At 47.8% G+C, this 15,716-nt stretch overlaps 1 protein-coding gene across 4 annotated transcripts; it reads right to left on the bottom strand.

The window, feature by feature from the left end:
* Nucleotides 1-5,391: 5,391 nt before the first annotated feature.
* On the bottom strand, nucleotides 5,392-13,406 carry LOC101770550. 4 transcript variants are annotated; one of them, XM_012845657.3, is made up of 6 exons: nucleotides 13,161-13,406; nucleotides 8,374-8,394; nucleotides 8,195-8,283; nucleotides 6,979-7,052; nucleotides 6,293-6,371; nucleotides 5,392-6,146 (listed from the first exon to the last, which is right to left on the bottom strand). In XM_012845657.3, exons 3-6 carry the CDS (start codon nucleotides 8,262-8,264, stop codon nucleotides 5,914-5,916), a joined length of 456 nt encoding a protein of 151 aa, XP_012701111.1. In that variant the 5' UTR covers nucleotides 8,265-8,283; nucleotides 8,374-8,394; nucleotides 13,161-13,406; the 3' UTR covers nucleotides 5,392-5,913. The 4 variants fall into 4 exon arrangements, with proteins under 4 accessions (XP_012701111.1, XP_004966580.1, XP_004966581.1 ...); XM_004966523.4 differs by lacking the exon at nucleotides 13,161-13,406 and adding an exon at nucleotides 11,679-12,035; XM_004966524.4 differs by lacking the exon at nucleotides 8,374-8,394.
* Between the last annotated feature and the right edge of the window lie 2,310 nt (nucleotides 13,407-15,716).

Below are 15,716 nucleotides of genomic sequence, written 5' to 3'. Positions count from 1 at the left end.
TTCGGGCTCCCGTGACCTATAGCACACGTTTAGATGGCCTAAAATGGGTCCGGAGGCCATTTTCACGTCTTCGGTCCATTCCTCACGTTTCAACCGCAGTGGCTGGTGTGGACATTTTCGGGCTCCCGTGACCTATAGCACTCCTTTTCATGGCCGAAAACAGGTTCGGAGGCCATTTTCACGTCTTTGGTCCATTCCGCATGTTTTCGACCCTGGTGCTCGGTGTGGCCGTTTTCGAGCTCCCGTGAGCTATAGCGCACGTTTTCATGGTCGAAAACGGGTTCGGAGGCCATTTTCACATCTTCGGTCCATCCCCCACGTTTTCGAAGCTGGTGGCCAGTGTGGCCGTTTTCGAGCTCCCGTGACCTATATCACACGTTTTCATTACCGACAATAGGTCCGGACGCCATTTTCACGTCTTCAATCCATCCCCCACGTTTTCGACCCCACTGGCCGGTGTGGCCGTTTTTCGGCTCCCGTGACCTATAGCACACGTTTTCATAGCCAAAAATGGGTTCGGAGGCTATTGTCACGTCTTCGGTCATCCCCCACGTTTTCGACCCCGGATGCAGGTGTGGCCGTTTTTGGGCACTCGTGACCTATAGCACACATTTTCGTGGCCGAAAATGTGTCCCCAAGCTATTTTCACGTCTTCGGTCATCCCCCACGTTTTTCGTCCCTTGTGGCAAGTGTGGCCGTTTTCGGGCACTCGTGACCTATAGCACACATTTTTATGGCCGAAAACTAGTTCGGAGGCCATTTTCACGTCTTCGGTCCATCCCCACATTTCGACCGCAGTGGTCGGTGTGGACATTTTCGGGCTCCCGTGACCTATAGCACACGTTTAGATTGCCGAAAATGGGTCCGGAGGCAATTTTCACGTCTTCGGTCCATCCCTCACATTTCAATCGCGGTGGCCGGTGTGGACATTTTCAGGCTCCCGTGACCTGTAGCACACGTTTTCATGGCCGAAAATGGGTTCGGAGGCCATTTTCACGTCTTCAATCCATCCCCCAGATTTCAACCCCGGTGCCCGGTGTGGCCATCTTTGGGCTCCCGTAACCTATAGGTCATGTTTTCAAAGCCGAAAAAGGGTCCGTAGGCCATTTTCACATCTTCAATCCATCCCCCACGTTTTCGAACCCGGTGGTCGGTGTGGCCGTTTTTCGGCTCTCGCGACTAGCACATGTTTTCATTGCTAAAAATGGGTTCAGAGGCCGTTTTCATGTCTATGGTCCATCCCCCATGTTTTTGACCCCGGTGGCCATTGTGGCCATTTTCGGGCTACTATGACCTATAGCACACGTTTTCACGGCCAAAAACGGGTCCGGAGGCCATTTTCACGTCTTCGGTCCATCCCCCACATTTTCGAACCCGGTGGCCGGTGTGACCGTTTTCGAGCTCCCGTGACCTATACCACACATTTTCATTGCCGAAAACGGGTCCGGAGGCTATTTTCACGTCTTCGGTCTATCCCCCATGTTTTTAAATCCGGTGGCTGGTGTGTCCGTTTTCGAGCTCCCGTGACCTATACCACACATTTTCATTGCCAAAAATGGGTCAGGAGGCCATTTTCACGTCTTCGGTCCATCCCCCATGTTGTCGACCCCGGTGGCTGGTGTGTCCGTTTTCGAGCTCCCGTGAGCTATAGCGCACGTTCTCATGGTCAAAAACGGGTCCGGAGGCCATTTTCACATCTTCGGTCCATCCCCCACGTTTTCGAACCCGGTGGCCAGTGTGGTCGTTTTTGAGCTGCCGTGACCTATATCACACGTTTTCATGACCGAAAATAAGTTCGGACGTCATTTTCACGTCTTCAATCCATCCCCCACATTTTGGACCCTACTGGCCGGTGTCGCCGTTTTCCGGCTCCCGTGACCTATAGCACACGTTTTCATGGCCGAAAATGGGTCCGGAGGCTATTTTCATGTCTTCGGTCATCCCCCACGATTTTCGTCCCCGGTGGCAGGTGTGGCCGTTTTCGGGCACTCGTGACATATAGCACACGTTTTTATGGCCGCAAACTGGTTCGGAGGCTATTTTCACGTCTTCGGTCCATCCCCACATTTCGACCGCAGTGGTCGTAAGGACATTTCGGGCTCCCGTGACCTATAGCACACGTTTAGATAGCCTAAAATGGGTCCGGAGGCCATTTTCACGTCTTCGGTCCATTCCTCACGTTTCAACTGCAATGGCTGGTGTGGACATTTTCGGGCTCCCGTGACCTATAGGTCATGTTTTCAAAGCTGAAAACGGGTCCGTAGGCTATTTTCACATCTTCGATCCATCCCCCATATTTTCGACCCCGGTGATCGGTGTGGCCATTTTCCGGCTCCCGCGACCAGCACATGTTTTCATTGCTAAAAATGGGTCCAGAGTCCATTTTCATGTCTATGGTCCATCCCCCATGTTTTTGACCCCGGTGGCCGTTGTGGCCATTTTCGGGCTACCGTGACCTATAGTGCACGTTTTCATGGCCGAAAACGGGTCCGGAGGCTATTTTCACGTCTTCGGTCTATCCCCCATGTTTTTGAATCCGGTGGCTGGTGTGGCCGTTTTCGAGCTCCCGTGACCTATACCACACATTTTCATTGCCGAAAATGGGTCAGGAGGCCATTTTCACGTCTTCGGTCCATCCCCCATGTTTTCGACCCCGGTGGCTGGTGTGTCCGTTTTCGAGCTCCCGTGAGCTATAGCGCACGTTTTCATGGTCGAAAACGGGTCCGGAGGCCATTTTCACATCTTCGGTCCATCCCCCACGTTTTCGAAGCCGGTGGCCAGTGTGGCCGTTTTCGAGCTCTCGTGTCCTATATCACACGTTTTCATGACCGACAATAGGTCCGGACGTCATTTTCACGTCTTCAATCCATCCCCCACGTTTTCAACCCCACTGGCCGGTGTGGCCGTTTTTCGGCTCCCGTGACCTATAGCACACGTTTTCATGACCAAAAACGGGTTCGGAGGCCATTGTCACGTCTTCGGTCATCCCCCACATTTTCGACCCCGGATGCAGGTGTGGCCGTTTTTGGGCACTCGTGACCTATAGCACACATTTTCGTGGCCGAAAACGAGTCCCCAGGCTATTTTCACGTCTTCGGTCATCCCCCACGTTTTTCGTCCCTGGTGGCAAGTGTGGCCGTTTTCGGGCACTCGTGACCTATAGCACACATTTTTATGGCCGAAAACTAGTTCGGAGGCTATTTTCACATCTTCGGTCCATCCCCACGTTTCGACCGCAGTGGTCGGTGTGGACATTTTCGGGCTCCCGTGACCTATAGTACACGTTTAAATGGCCTAAAACGGGTCCGGAGGCCATTTTCACATCTTTGAGTCCATTCCTCACGTTTCAACCGCAGTGGCTGGTGTGGACATTTTCGGGCTCCCGTGACCTATAGCACTCCTTTTCATGGCCGAAAAGAGGTTCGGAGGTCATTTTCACGTCTTTGGTCCATCCCGCATGTTTTCGACCCCGGTGCTCGGTGTGGCCATTTTCGAGCTCTCGTAGACAGCATCAATTCCTCACCATCTTATTAATGCGGCGCTGACGAAGTGTAGGCTCAAACTAAAAATTAGAACACATCCAATACGCCTATATGTGTCCTCTACATCGGACTTGACTACCTTGCAAGGATCGCTGCAAAAGCACATAGGCACTAGAACACCACTAGGTAGAGGCAATGGGTCGAAGGCATTTCCGGCAGCTTGGTGCCATAACTACAATTTAGTTAATTTCCTTATAAGAACCGAAAGCAACTAACATTAAACCTACACCTAGGGTTTCTCATTCGATCAACAACAATGAACCCATAACATAACAACATGCGCTCACATTATCTTGGTTTCTTAGCTTTTCCACGCCTTGGCATCCTACGGTTTCATGAAACCCTAAATTCAAAAATCCGACTAATATATAGAGAACCGATGTGAAAAAAAAACTAGGAGGGAGAGAGGATACCTTGCTCTCGAAGATTCACGGATCAAATCAAAGTCTCTAAGGTCCAATATGCCGATTTGTGGTGTAGGGCGACGTGGGGAGAGGAAAAACCCGAGAGGGAGGAGAAAGAAGATGAAGAAGCCTCGTGCAGAAAGAAGGGGCGCAGCCTTATGTCTTCAGGCTTGGCGTTAGGATGCATGGCGCCAGGATCCATGGTGCCAAGGCTTGGCGCCAACCATCTTGGCGCCAAGCCCCCGCCACGTCCGCATCCACGTCAGCTTCTGCGTGAGGACCTTGGCGCCATAGATCTTGGCGCCGAGACATGTAAGCTTGGCGCCAGCCATCCTGACGCTAAGCTATGGGTCCAGATTTTGAAATAGTTCTGTCAGGGGCGTATTTGTGAGAATCTTTCAAAAAAAGGGCTAAAAAACAAAAAAGTCAGGCGGGGCCCACCAAGGTGAGGCTACCGAGCCACCGACCGGGGTCCAGGGACAGCCGGCCGCGGCGCTGCGTGCGCGGCACGCGCCTCGGGGAGACGGCGGAGGGTCGTGGGAGAAGTGGCGGGGGAGGCGGCGGAGGGCGTGGGAGAAGCGGCGGAGGGCGTAGGAGAAGTGGCAGGGGAGGTGGCGGCGGAACGGAGGACAGGAAGTGAGAAAGGTAGGGTTTGGGGGTGGGGATTTTTATATGCGGGCCGAGCGGGCTTTAACAGGCTGGGCCGTCCGCTTAATCCTGACAGGCCTAATGGGCCAGGTCGTGCCGGGCCAACACGCGGGCTGAAGCGGCCTAGGCACAGCCCGTGGTGTGGGTCGGGCCAGCACAAGCACGACGCCGCCGTGCCGGGCGTGCCTAGACCGGGCCAAAATCCCGTGCCGTGGGCCAACCCACGGGCCATGGGCCATATGGCCAACTATACCTGCAGGTGGTCGGCGGTCCACCTGCCACACTAGTGCGGAAGCGCGGCGCTGCGTGCACACCGATTGCACTTTTTTTTTCTTTTTCAATTTTTTCCCTTTGATTATTTCTTTTTTATATCATTATTTTTACTCAAGTTAGTATCGTTTACATGTATAAGTTAGGTAGATAAGTTATTTAACTGTCTGTAAAAGTTGTGATACACGTTATGCGTATAAATTGTTTGTATCATGAAAATTATATACAAAACGGGCCCAGGGAAAATCACGGGGTAGAAGATGCAGTGGAAAGAGAGAAGACCAAGACGACAGACCTCATGACCTTCAGGTCAAGTCCACCAAATTCATACGAGCAACAAAGCCATTATGAAACTGCATCGGAATGAAAACCCAGTTGCATACCGAACGACCGGGCCAACTTGGGGCTGCGTGGTTCTGTCGACCGGTCATGGCTGGTTCAGGTTCGGCTTTCACAAAACACATGTTGGTGATTGCAACTTCTGCACTCGCTTTCACAAAACACTGGATGTTGACTCACCACAGAAATTTCCCCGTAAACCAACCAGAAATGATACACAACTTGCTCTGCCAGCTTACACCTCAATTTCGACAGTCACAAACCTCAGCGAATAGGAAAGCATAAGTCACCGTAGAGAACGGCGGCCAAATTTCCAGTCAACTGATTCTACATTTCAGTCGGCAAGCGTTCCACACCAATGACGATAGGATTACATCTGAAACAGGCACGCTACGTTACACTAGATTCGTATCTCCAGCTCAGCAGCCTACTTGAAGGAACTTCCGGCATCTCCGACGCAGTCCTGTAATTTGAGTCTCAAGTCCGACATGATCTTTCTCAGAAGTCCATCAGAAAGTCAACATAAACTACCCACAGTCCTGTAATTTGAGTCTCAAGTCCAACATGATCTTTCTCAGAAGTCCATCAGAAAGAGAACATAAACTACCATGACAGTCACATGTTATGTTCCAAATGGCAGCCACAACCAGAAGCCTTCTTCATTACAACAGAAACGAGTAGCTAGTGCTAGTGAGACTGGCGAAGGGTGATCATGGTTGTAGCAGCCCGTTGCTGGCGTCGTCTCCACCTCGGTGCTTCCGAGTAAGCAGGTACTTCTCAAACTCCTTCAGGTAATCCAGGAGCAACACACAGGAGAAGAGAAGGAATCCGCCGAAGTAGTTGCTGCCACCCCCGCCACCTCCACCACCGCCCCCACCTTTGCCGAAGCGGAACGGAGGGAACCCACCACTTCCATCGTCCAGCTTCGGCCCTTGAACTTTCCCTGGAACAGTTGTAAATCATCATACAGGTGAATTTAAGCAAATGTGGTGAGTTTGCCTGCTTTCTTTGAGCAACTTCAGTTACATCCTTCAAAGACAAATAAAATTGAGTTCAATTATATGCAGCATGATAATTCTAAATTCCAACCTTTCTTATCACGTTGAACAGTTGCACTTGAAGATTTCTTTTGGACGCTTTGGGTTTGAGTAGCTTTACACCTCATACTCTGTAGCAAAGAGTGGTCACAGGAAAGGTAGTCAAACAAGGGATCTGACAGTGAAGTAAATCATAGACAAGATAAGCAGGTTAACATTTTTGTATTCAATTTTTGAATTTCACAAGTTCAGATTTACTATGTACTTAACAACTCACAAAGTTAACGCTTTAGTAATCATTCCTGGTATGATGGTATCTAAGAAATTATGCCCATCACAGACAAGTGATTCACCAAAAAGCATAGCAAATCCATGATCCATTCATAATTGAACTAAGCCATTTTGAACATGCAAACTTTTTATAATACACACTCCTTTCAACCTAGGCAAAAGTTAGAATGAGGTCCCCCATTGGCACATTTATCTCAAAGTAGCAGTGGGTTTATCTAACATAATTACCATAGCTAACGATTTAGAAAATTTAAAATTACAATATGGAGACAATAACAAAATGCTTTTAAGATCCACTGATGTTCCACTATGCAATAGTTTGTAAAATGTACAAATATTAGAATGTATAGTTTGATACAAGGCCTGATTTCTGATTAGTTTTTAATCCCATAAACTTCAGTCTACACGTAGTAAGATCAAAATAGACAACAACTCATTAATACGTACTCTCAATGTTGTTTTAGCAGACACTTTCTGTTCAAATGAGATGCGATTAACCTTAGGTTGCTGAAATTGTGAACCTGCCAAACAGCAAGACAATAATGAGAATTATTCAGCAATACATAGTATAAGCATTGATGTGCAAAAGAGGAACAGCAATGCCAAAAATCAGAAGAATGGTGATTCATGAATCACAAAATCCAAGATCAATCCTCAATTAAGAGTTGGAGACTTTTCAGCCCACTTGTACAAATCCATAGAATTCTCAAGCTTACAGATGTGCGCAATTTTGGGGACCTACTGTGCAATTTACTTTTTAACATAATATAATGAAACATTTTAATTGGAAACAACCAGTTACTCTATTTATCTATAGAGAGAATTTACACATGAACTTAATGAATATCTCATATAAAGGGACTGCGATATGACAGATACTCTTTAAACTAATAAAAAGATATTCTTGGAAACAACCAGTTTGTTCTTTTTATCTTTTTTCAGATAATGGAAAATTCTATTATTCAAAAAGAGCATTTGTATATACTTTTTCTATTCATCTAGAAAGAGTATTTACACATGAACATAATGTCCATCTTGTAAAAAGGGAAAGTGTGCTATCATAGATTATTCATGATGTATCTAAATTGCATCTGCCTGGGATTCATCAGTTTTCATGGCTTAGGTTGAGCAGTGGTGAATCTCCAGAGCAAAAGACAAGCTGGTAAGAACTATGCTACCATTGAAATTCTTTACTTGCACCTCTACAGTAGACCAAATACGGACACCACCACTGCTTTCTTTTGGTTTTCAATGCATTTATAAGGCAACAAGTTTTAAGGATAATTATAATAAACTAATATAGATTTAATAGTACTAGTACTACTATGCTGACAATGAGTACAGGAGACAAAAAAAAATGTTCAGAGTCATAGGATAGTTTCAGTACAGCCTTGGAAAACATAATGGCTGAGTGGCTAGCTTTTGCACGAGGTCCAGCGATTTCATGATCTGTCTTGATTCTAGATGTATCGAGACAAATCTACTTGTTTGCACCTGCCAGCACTTTGTTATTGTATTTGAGGCTCAGATTAACCTTTTATTTCCAACTGCACCTTAAATCCCACAAGATTTTTATGTATGATGACAAAAGGACACAACCCTGATCAAAAATGAAAAAAAAAACAAAAATAAAAACATACAGAAACTTGAATCCAATAATTACCTCCAAACCTCCTAGTTGAAGTGCCATAGATTGCAGCTCCAGGCAATGAACATGTTCCAAGTTGGGACATTGTGGATGCAACTCAATGCCTACGAAGCCGAATATATATCACAAAATCAGTACACATAAAAAAATGAAACACCTCACTGAATGATTCGAAATGGAATATGCCTCACTACCTGCTGCATAGTTCATAATACCTGAAACAATTTATTTGGATTAGCTATCTAAAGACATAAAAATGCAACAAGGATGGTACTATATCATACAAATAAGAAGTACAAAATAAGCCCGCAATGCAGGTGTTACCCATGTATGTATATACTGAAATATAAAGCACGATAGATAAAAGCAAAATATCCTATTACAACACAACTCTACTTACAAACAGTGGACATGAGTTTGAAACAAATAATTTCGCAAAAGAATTAACCATTTGGAAAGGGCATCACAGACTGGAATTTGTACCAGATGACTGCAACAGGTTTCATTCTCCCATGATCCCAGCGGATCGCAATAATATCAACCGAATTTGCACACGGAGCAAAACGAATGGAACCCTAGAACAGATAAGAATTAAGTTTGCGTGTTCTTGACGCACCTATCTCCTCGACAGGTGAACCCCCAAACTTTTGAAAAGTAAATAGCCGTTCGCGATGAAATCCACAACAAAATGGATGGACAGATTGAAGAACACATCCCAGGAATGAAGGTATGGATTTGATCTCACAGAGGAAAAAAAGCAACCCAGCAAAACAGGAATCAGGCTCATAACAATCCATCCAGACGCACCAGGGATCCCTTACCAGCCAAAGCTAAGTCGATCAGGGAGACACGGCACAGGAAGGACCGAAGGAGACCCAGGCAGCGCACGGCGCGCTTCGATCCGGCATGGGGGCACTCGGCCGGCGGCCGTCAGGGTCAAGCGAGGAAAGGGATCGGAATTGCTAAACAATGCTTGGCTATTTAATTATTTCGCAATTCCTAAGGTAGTGTTTGGATAGGGTATGGGAAAGGGAAAGGGAAATCAGATTGGTGTTTGGATCTTTAGTCCGGACTAAAATTCCTATCACATCGAATATTCGGAGGCTAATTAGGAGGACTAAACATGAGTTAATTATAAAACTAATTACACAGATGGAGGCTAATTCACGAGACAAATCTATTAAGCCAATTTAATCCATCATTAGCACATGCTACTGTAGCATCACATTGTTAAATCATGGACTAATTAGGCTTAATAGATTCGTCTCGCAAATTAGCCTCCATCTGTGCAATTGGTTTTGTAATTAGTCTATGTTTAATACTCCTAATTAGTATCTAAACATTCGATGTGACAGGAATTTTAGGAGGGACTAAAGAACCAAATGGCCCCTTTCCTTTGTTTGTTTTTTTCTTTGGTTTGAGCAAGCAAATAAAAACAAGAATGTCTTCCATGCCCTCCTAGCTCCTGGCACCCAACTCCATCCGCCTATCGATTGCTTGCTAAGTCAAAATCTCAGATGAAATGAAAAAAATGGTCGTCTCATCCAATCGGGTTCAGATCCCCTCAAGTGGCTAGATTATGCATGGCAAGCGGCAGCTCTGAACCCCCACACGCATGGGCATGGCGGTTTGCGATTCAAGTGGCAGCTCTGAGCCTTTGCGTGGCAACGGCTTGCGATTCGTGTGGCGGCTCCGGTGACTTGTGCAACTAGGCGAGTTAGGAACTTACGAGGAGTCGCAAGATGATCCTCTTGTTCCCGCTAGGGCCGATGCCAGCAGCGTTTCACCCGTTCGCACGACAGATGCCACCATTACCAAGCGGCCACGACAACGCGATGAGGACACGACGAGCAGTAGTAGCCGTCGATGGAGATCGGCAAGAAGGCGATCCGTGCCCGACGGTCTGCTCTGAGAAGATAAATAATAAGTCAGATTCACCCCTCCTTGTTTCCCAGCCAAAACCCACCCCTCCTGCTGGGTATGTAGCGGTGGGAAATAATCTCATTTTATCCCTATCACATACCCATTCTTTTCCCATTCCATAAATCCGAACAAGGGATATGTTATCCTTCTTCCCTTATTTCCCTATCCCATTCTCATTTCCCAGTTCCCAAACGCCACCTTCTTGACATTGCCAAACGTGTCAACTCCCCATTTACCAAGTCCATCCAATAAAGCACCCAGTTTGCTTTTAACATCTCCAACAATTGTGGCCACCACAGTATGCCAACACGTTGCAACGGTAGGCTTTAGCTCCGGGTGCCTGTCCTACATGGCTTCGTAACGGAACTATCGACGCGCACCGTTTGTTCTAACTCATCATCAGTTAGTTTTAGCAGCAACCCACGATGATCAGACGTTGCTGCGTTGATATGGCACACATTTGCAAAGGGAAACTGCGCACTCCATTCAGCTGAACCAAGGGCTCGATCCAGTCTGACTTGAGTATAAGTACCCCCTGCCACCTTCTTCTCCCAGGTCCAGAAGCGACCACTATAACCGAGATCAATGAGGCTGCATACATCAACCATGTCGCGAAATCCCTGCATCTGCGATAGCGCGCGGTGTCCCACTCGAAGGTGCTCCTCAGGTCGCAATACTTCATTGAAACCTTCTAGGAGCCAAGGTAAGGTGCTAGTACCACATATGTTCTTTAGAGTATCCCAAGTTTGAGATCTCAGGTTAGTCTGGGCCTCTCCATAAACTGTTGTGATTCTCCAAGGTAACTCACCGATACCCATAACTGAAGCATCAATGCGATACTTAGAATGACCCAAAATATTGATATCCAAATCGTTATTCCAGAAAATACAAAGACCACCACTCCTGCCTTCACTACCAACCGCAAAGGCTCATCAAAACCCAGCGTACCGGCTAGCTATGCAGCACGGATACGGATACGCGTATCGGTATCGGAAGGATACGGATACGCGGATACGGCAATTTCTTAAACAACCCGATATGCGGATACGTTTTAACTATTTTTTTAATAAATAAATAACAATGCATATTAAATTGCAAAATAGATGTTCAAATTCAGCATAGAGACATTCAAGGTCTATTACACTGAGAATAACATGATAGCAGGTTCTAATTTAGGAGAGGATGGGAGCCTGGGACTGCAATCAATCAATATAAACTCATATCCAGATTCTGGAGATTGGCCAATTATCATCACGTTACCTCCTACTTGCAATCTATATGGTACTATTCTCCAAGCAATTGTATTTGAACCAGTTAAGTATTGAAAAGAAAGGATAATCAACAACTGTGCAATAGCCAACATTATAAAGATCACACTGCCCCTGACCTTAATCCACCATCCATGCTTGCATGGGCCCTTATTCTGTAGACTATGGATTATATTCCAAATTGCCTGGATACACTACACAGAAAATGTAAATCTCTATGCACTTTACGGATGCTATGCTACCACTACTGGGAGGAACTCACGGTTCACGGGAGGCCTGCACTACCACTATCAGAGGAAGTCACGCACCTGAACAGGGGCTGGGGCTCCTTACGCCGGAGGCCGACGGGAGTAATCACGGGCGGACGGAGGCCGACGGGAGGCAGCCTGCGGCCGGCCGGAGGCGGCCTCGCGGCCCGTGGCCGCGGGAGGCGGACGGAGGCTGGCAGGAGGCGGCCTCACGGACGGCGGCCAGCGGACGGCGGCCGACGAGAGGCGGAGGCGCTGCGTCAGCCGTCAGGTCGAGCGGGAGAATGCGGCGATGCGCTGCGTGAGGCGGCTGCGCGTGGGAGAGCCGACGCCCGACGCCCGACGGGTCACGGGAGTAGGGCAGGAGGTGGGATGTGCTGTGATGTTGGGCCGGCTGGGCCGAATCCAGGCGCAGAAACGTTTCCGATCCGAAGTTTTCGGCCCATTTAATCGGGGATACGTGGATACGCCACGGATATGTATCCGGGGCGTATTCGGATACGTATCCGATATGGGATACGGTCCCCAGATGGAGTATCCGTGTTTCGTAGCCGGCTAGAGCTTCTACACGAATTTTACTTTAACAGTGTTACATCAGATGTTTGGAGGTTAATTAGAAGAACTAAACATGAGCTAATTATAAAACTAATTGCGGAACACTGTACTAATTCACGAGACGTATTTATTAAACCTAATTAGTCCATTATCAGCTAATGGTCACACCACATTGTCAAATCATGGACTAATTAGGCTAATAGATTCGTCTCGCGAATTACATTACATCTATGCAATTACTTGTAATTAGCCTATATTTAATACTCCTAATTAGCATTCAAACATCCGATGTGATAGATGTTAAACTTTAACACCTTGTTGCCAAACAGACCATCAGTCTCAAGAATACATTAAATAGAAGGGGCAAACTTTGTGATAAAATCACGGAGCTCTCTGACTGTCGAGGCATTGCCCGCTCCTCGACAGTTCAAGCTGAATAGACTCATCAGGACGGGCGGCACTCCTCGCGGGAGCCTGCAAGCTATGCTGCACGGATACGGACACGTATCGATATCGGAAGGATACAGATACGTGAATACGGCAATTTTTTAAAAAAATCCGATACCCGGATACGTTTACTATTTAAAAATAAAATAAAAAATAATAATGCATATTAAAATTTTAAAAGTGATAACAATAAACCGTTGCAATTAACTACTTAAGTGTACTATTACTGCAACACAGCAGGTCTCATTCTCAAGTCTCCTCAACTCTCAAATATAGTAGTCTCAAATTTAGAAAATCAATAAAAGGCATGCAGGCTTGCAATTCATGCAGCAGCAAGTTCACTTGCTGCACTGCTCATATTTGGAGACGCCATCTACTGCATACAAGCAATGAAGCAACAAGAAGTCACTAACCCCACTGCAGAAATAGAATAAATCGAGAATGGGGAAAGGAAGACGAAGTGGGGAGCAAAGAAATCAAGCAACAAGCAGTCACGAACTGAAGAAGAATAGGAGATCGAGAACGGGGAAGGGGATTAACTCAAGGAACTCGTCGCAGGGGCCTGGAACTCGTCGCAGCGGCCACGAACTGAAGAAGAAGGGGAGATCGAGAACGGGAACTCGCTGCAGCCTGGATCCACGTGGCCGGGGCGGAAACTCGTCGCTGGCGGCCAGCGAGTAGGAACGGAAGCTCGTCGGCGGCGCTGTGCCGCTGCGTGGGGGAGGCGGAGGCGTGAGGCTGCGCGTGGGAGGGCGGACCGGCGGAGGCTGGTCGCCAGCGGGCGGCAGACACGGGCGCTGCGCCGCTGCGTGGGGGAGGCGGAGGCGGCTGCGTGAGCCTGCGCGTGGGTCGGGACTATAGATGGCAACGGGCACGTTACCCACGGGTACGGAATTTACAAACCCTCACCCGTGAGGCAAATTCTGTGCCCGCACCCACACCCGCGACCTGTCACAGGTACGAACTTAAACCCGTGCCCGTCACCCGTGGGTAAAGTATACCTGCGGGCACACCCATACCCACCAGCCAGATCACAAGTATATGAAACAACAAGTATTGAGAACTGTATGGAGTATATGACAATGAGTAATAATGTACAAGTCAATGCATATGATGGTGAGCAGATTGTTGATTCATTACATAAGCCAAAGTATCATATAACCTCGCTTACAAAATCATTCTTTCATTCCAGACAATCACAAAATCACAAGATCTAGCATTAATCAATGGCAAGGCACAAGTACTGCTCATGGATCTATCATTCTACCAACATTTCACCCAATAAGCCTATCTATCAGCAAGGTCTGTAATCTTTCCATGTTTACCTCTGCAAAGTGTTTTTCCGGCGATGTCAGGCACCAGATGGCACTCCTGAGGATCTGGGGGGGGGGCGACTCGCGCCGTTGCGCGAGGACAGGGCTGCCGGGTGGTAGACCTGGTGCCGGTGGGAGGCGCGATTCGCGCCGTCACGTGAGGATGAGGCCGGCAGGTCGTCGACCTGGTACCGGCGGGGGGCGCGACACGCGTGAGGGCAGGGCCGGCGGGCGGACTGCGGTCTGCAGAGTGGTGGCGGTGGGAACTGCGGAGCGGTGGCACCGGCCTGGGTGCGAGGCGGGCGGCGGAATGGATAAGATTGCAGCGCGGGGAGGTCTGGGCGACTGGTATAGAGAAACCCTGGAGAATCGCTTATATATTTGTGCTAGAGGCCCACATGTCAGCGGGTATACGGGTACGGGTAAAGTATTTTAAAACCCATAAATTTGTTACCCGCGGGTACAATCTCAAACCCGTATTATACCCGTGGGTACTAAACGCTATCCGTATCCTCGTCCTAACGGGTTTTTACCCGCGGGCGCGTGGGTAATTTGTACCCGTTGCCATCTATAGTCGGGACTCGGGAGTAGAGGCAAGGGATCGTGGTAACGGGTAAGTTGGGCTGGGCCGTATCGATTGGGCTGAAACATTTCCGTTCCTTAGTTTCCGGCCCAATTAAGAAGAGATACGCGGACACACCGCGGATACGTATCCCGGACATATCCGTATCGGATACGTAACCGACACGATACGCACCCTTCCTGGCGTATCCGTGTTTCACAGCCGCCAAGTTTGAGTCAGAAATATCATCAGCTGCTGAACCAGTCCCCACTTTCGGCCTCTTCGTGTCACGTACCGGTTAGGGCTCGGAGGTGCATTAGGGTTAATAGCCGGCGGCTCAAACTGGCTAACCATTGTATTAACGCTGCTCGTGTTTCCTGCTGGAACAATAGCATTAGCAAACTCGTTGCCCTGCTGGACTGGCGGCGGGTCCTCCTCCATGCACTGAGCCCCTCGTTCTGCTCCTATCAGGATCAGCATCCGTATCCTCATTTGGTTCCTCCTCCGTATCATGTTCTAACTCTTGATGCACACCACCTCCACGTCCAGCGTGGAGGTTCCCAAACGCCACCTAAACGTTTCCCGAGTAAATGAATTTCTGTTGCATCAGTCGATTTCTTATTCAGTCGGCCCAGCTCGTCGCTCGGCCGTCTGCGCATGAGGCAGCTCGGCCCAGTACGGATAAGTTCTGCAAGCTCGGCCCAAGAGAGTCTTGGCAGTTAACGGGTCTTGTTCCCATCTGTTACTGGATCAGTTAGGTAATCTAAGGCTTAATTTGGAAGCCAAAGGTAAGATAACCCAGGGAAGGGGAGGCCCAACGTGATTTAATAGACTAGGGTCTTATCTAGTTGTAATCACCGGCCATCCCTGACGTCAGCGGCCAGCGGTCCCGCGACATCCCTGACGTCGCTGCCACCGTCGCCACGTCCGCGCGGCTCCTCCCGCTGTCGTGCGCGGTCGCCGAAGCCATGCGGATTTGAATGTTTTTTTTTTAAAATGTTGATTTATGTTTTGAGAAATGTTGAATCAATTCACTTGAGATGTCGAAGTAGATTTTGAAAAATGTTGAAGGTAGTATTTTTCAAAATGTTGGTGTAGTTTTTTTTAAATTGTTGAATCTATTATTTTCAAATGTTGATTTATTATTCAGAAAATGTTGAAACTTGGAGGATTACTTATTTCTGACCCATACAATGATACCAGTCAGCGCCCATACACGAG

This window comes from Setaria italica, chromosome IV (genome assembly GCF_000263155.2).
Source record: "Setaria italica strain Yugu1 chromosome IV, Setaria_italica_v2.0, whole genome shotgun sequence".
NCBI lineage: Eukaryota > Viridiplantae > Streptophyta > Magnoliopsida > Poales > Poaceae > Setaria > Setaria italica.
Note: the sequence above shows the minus strand (reverse complement) of the source record. Positions and strands in the feature narration are given on the sequence as shown.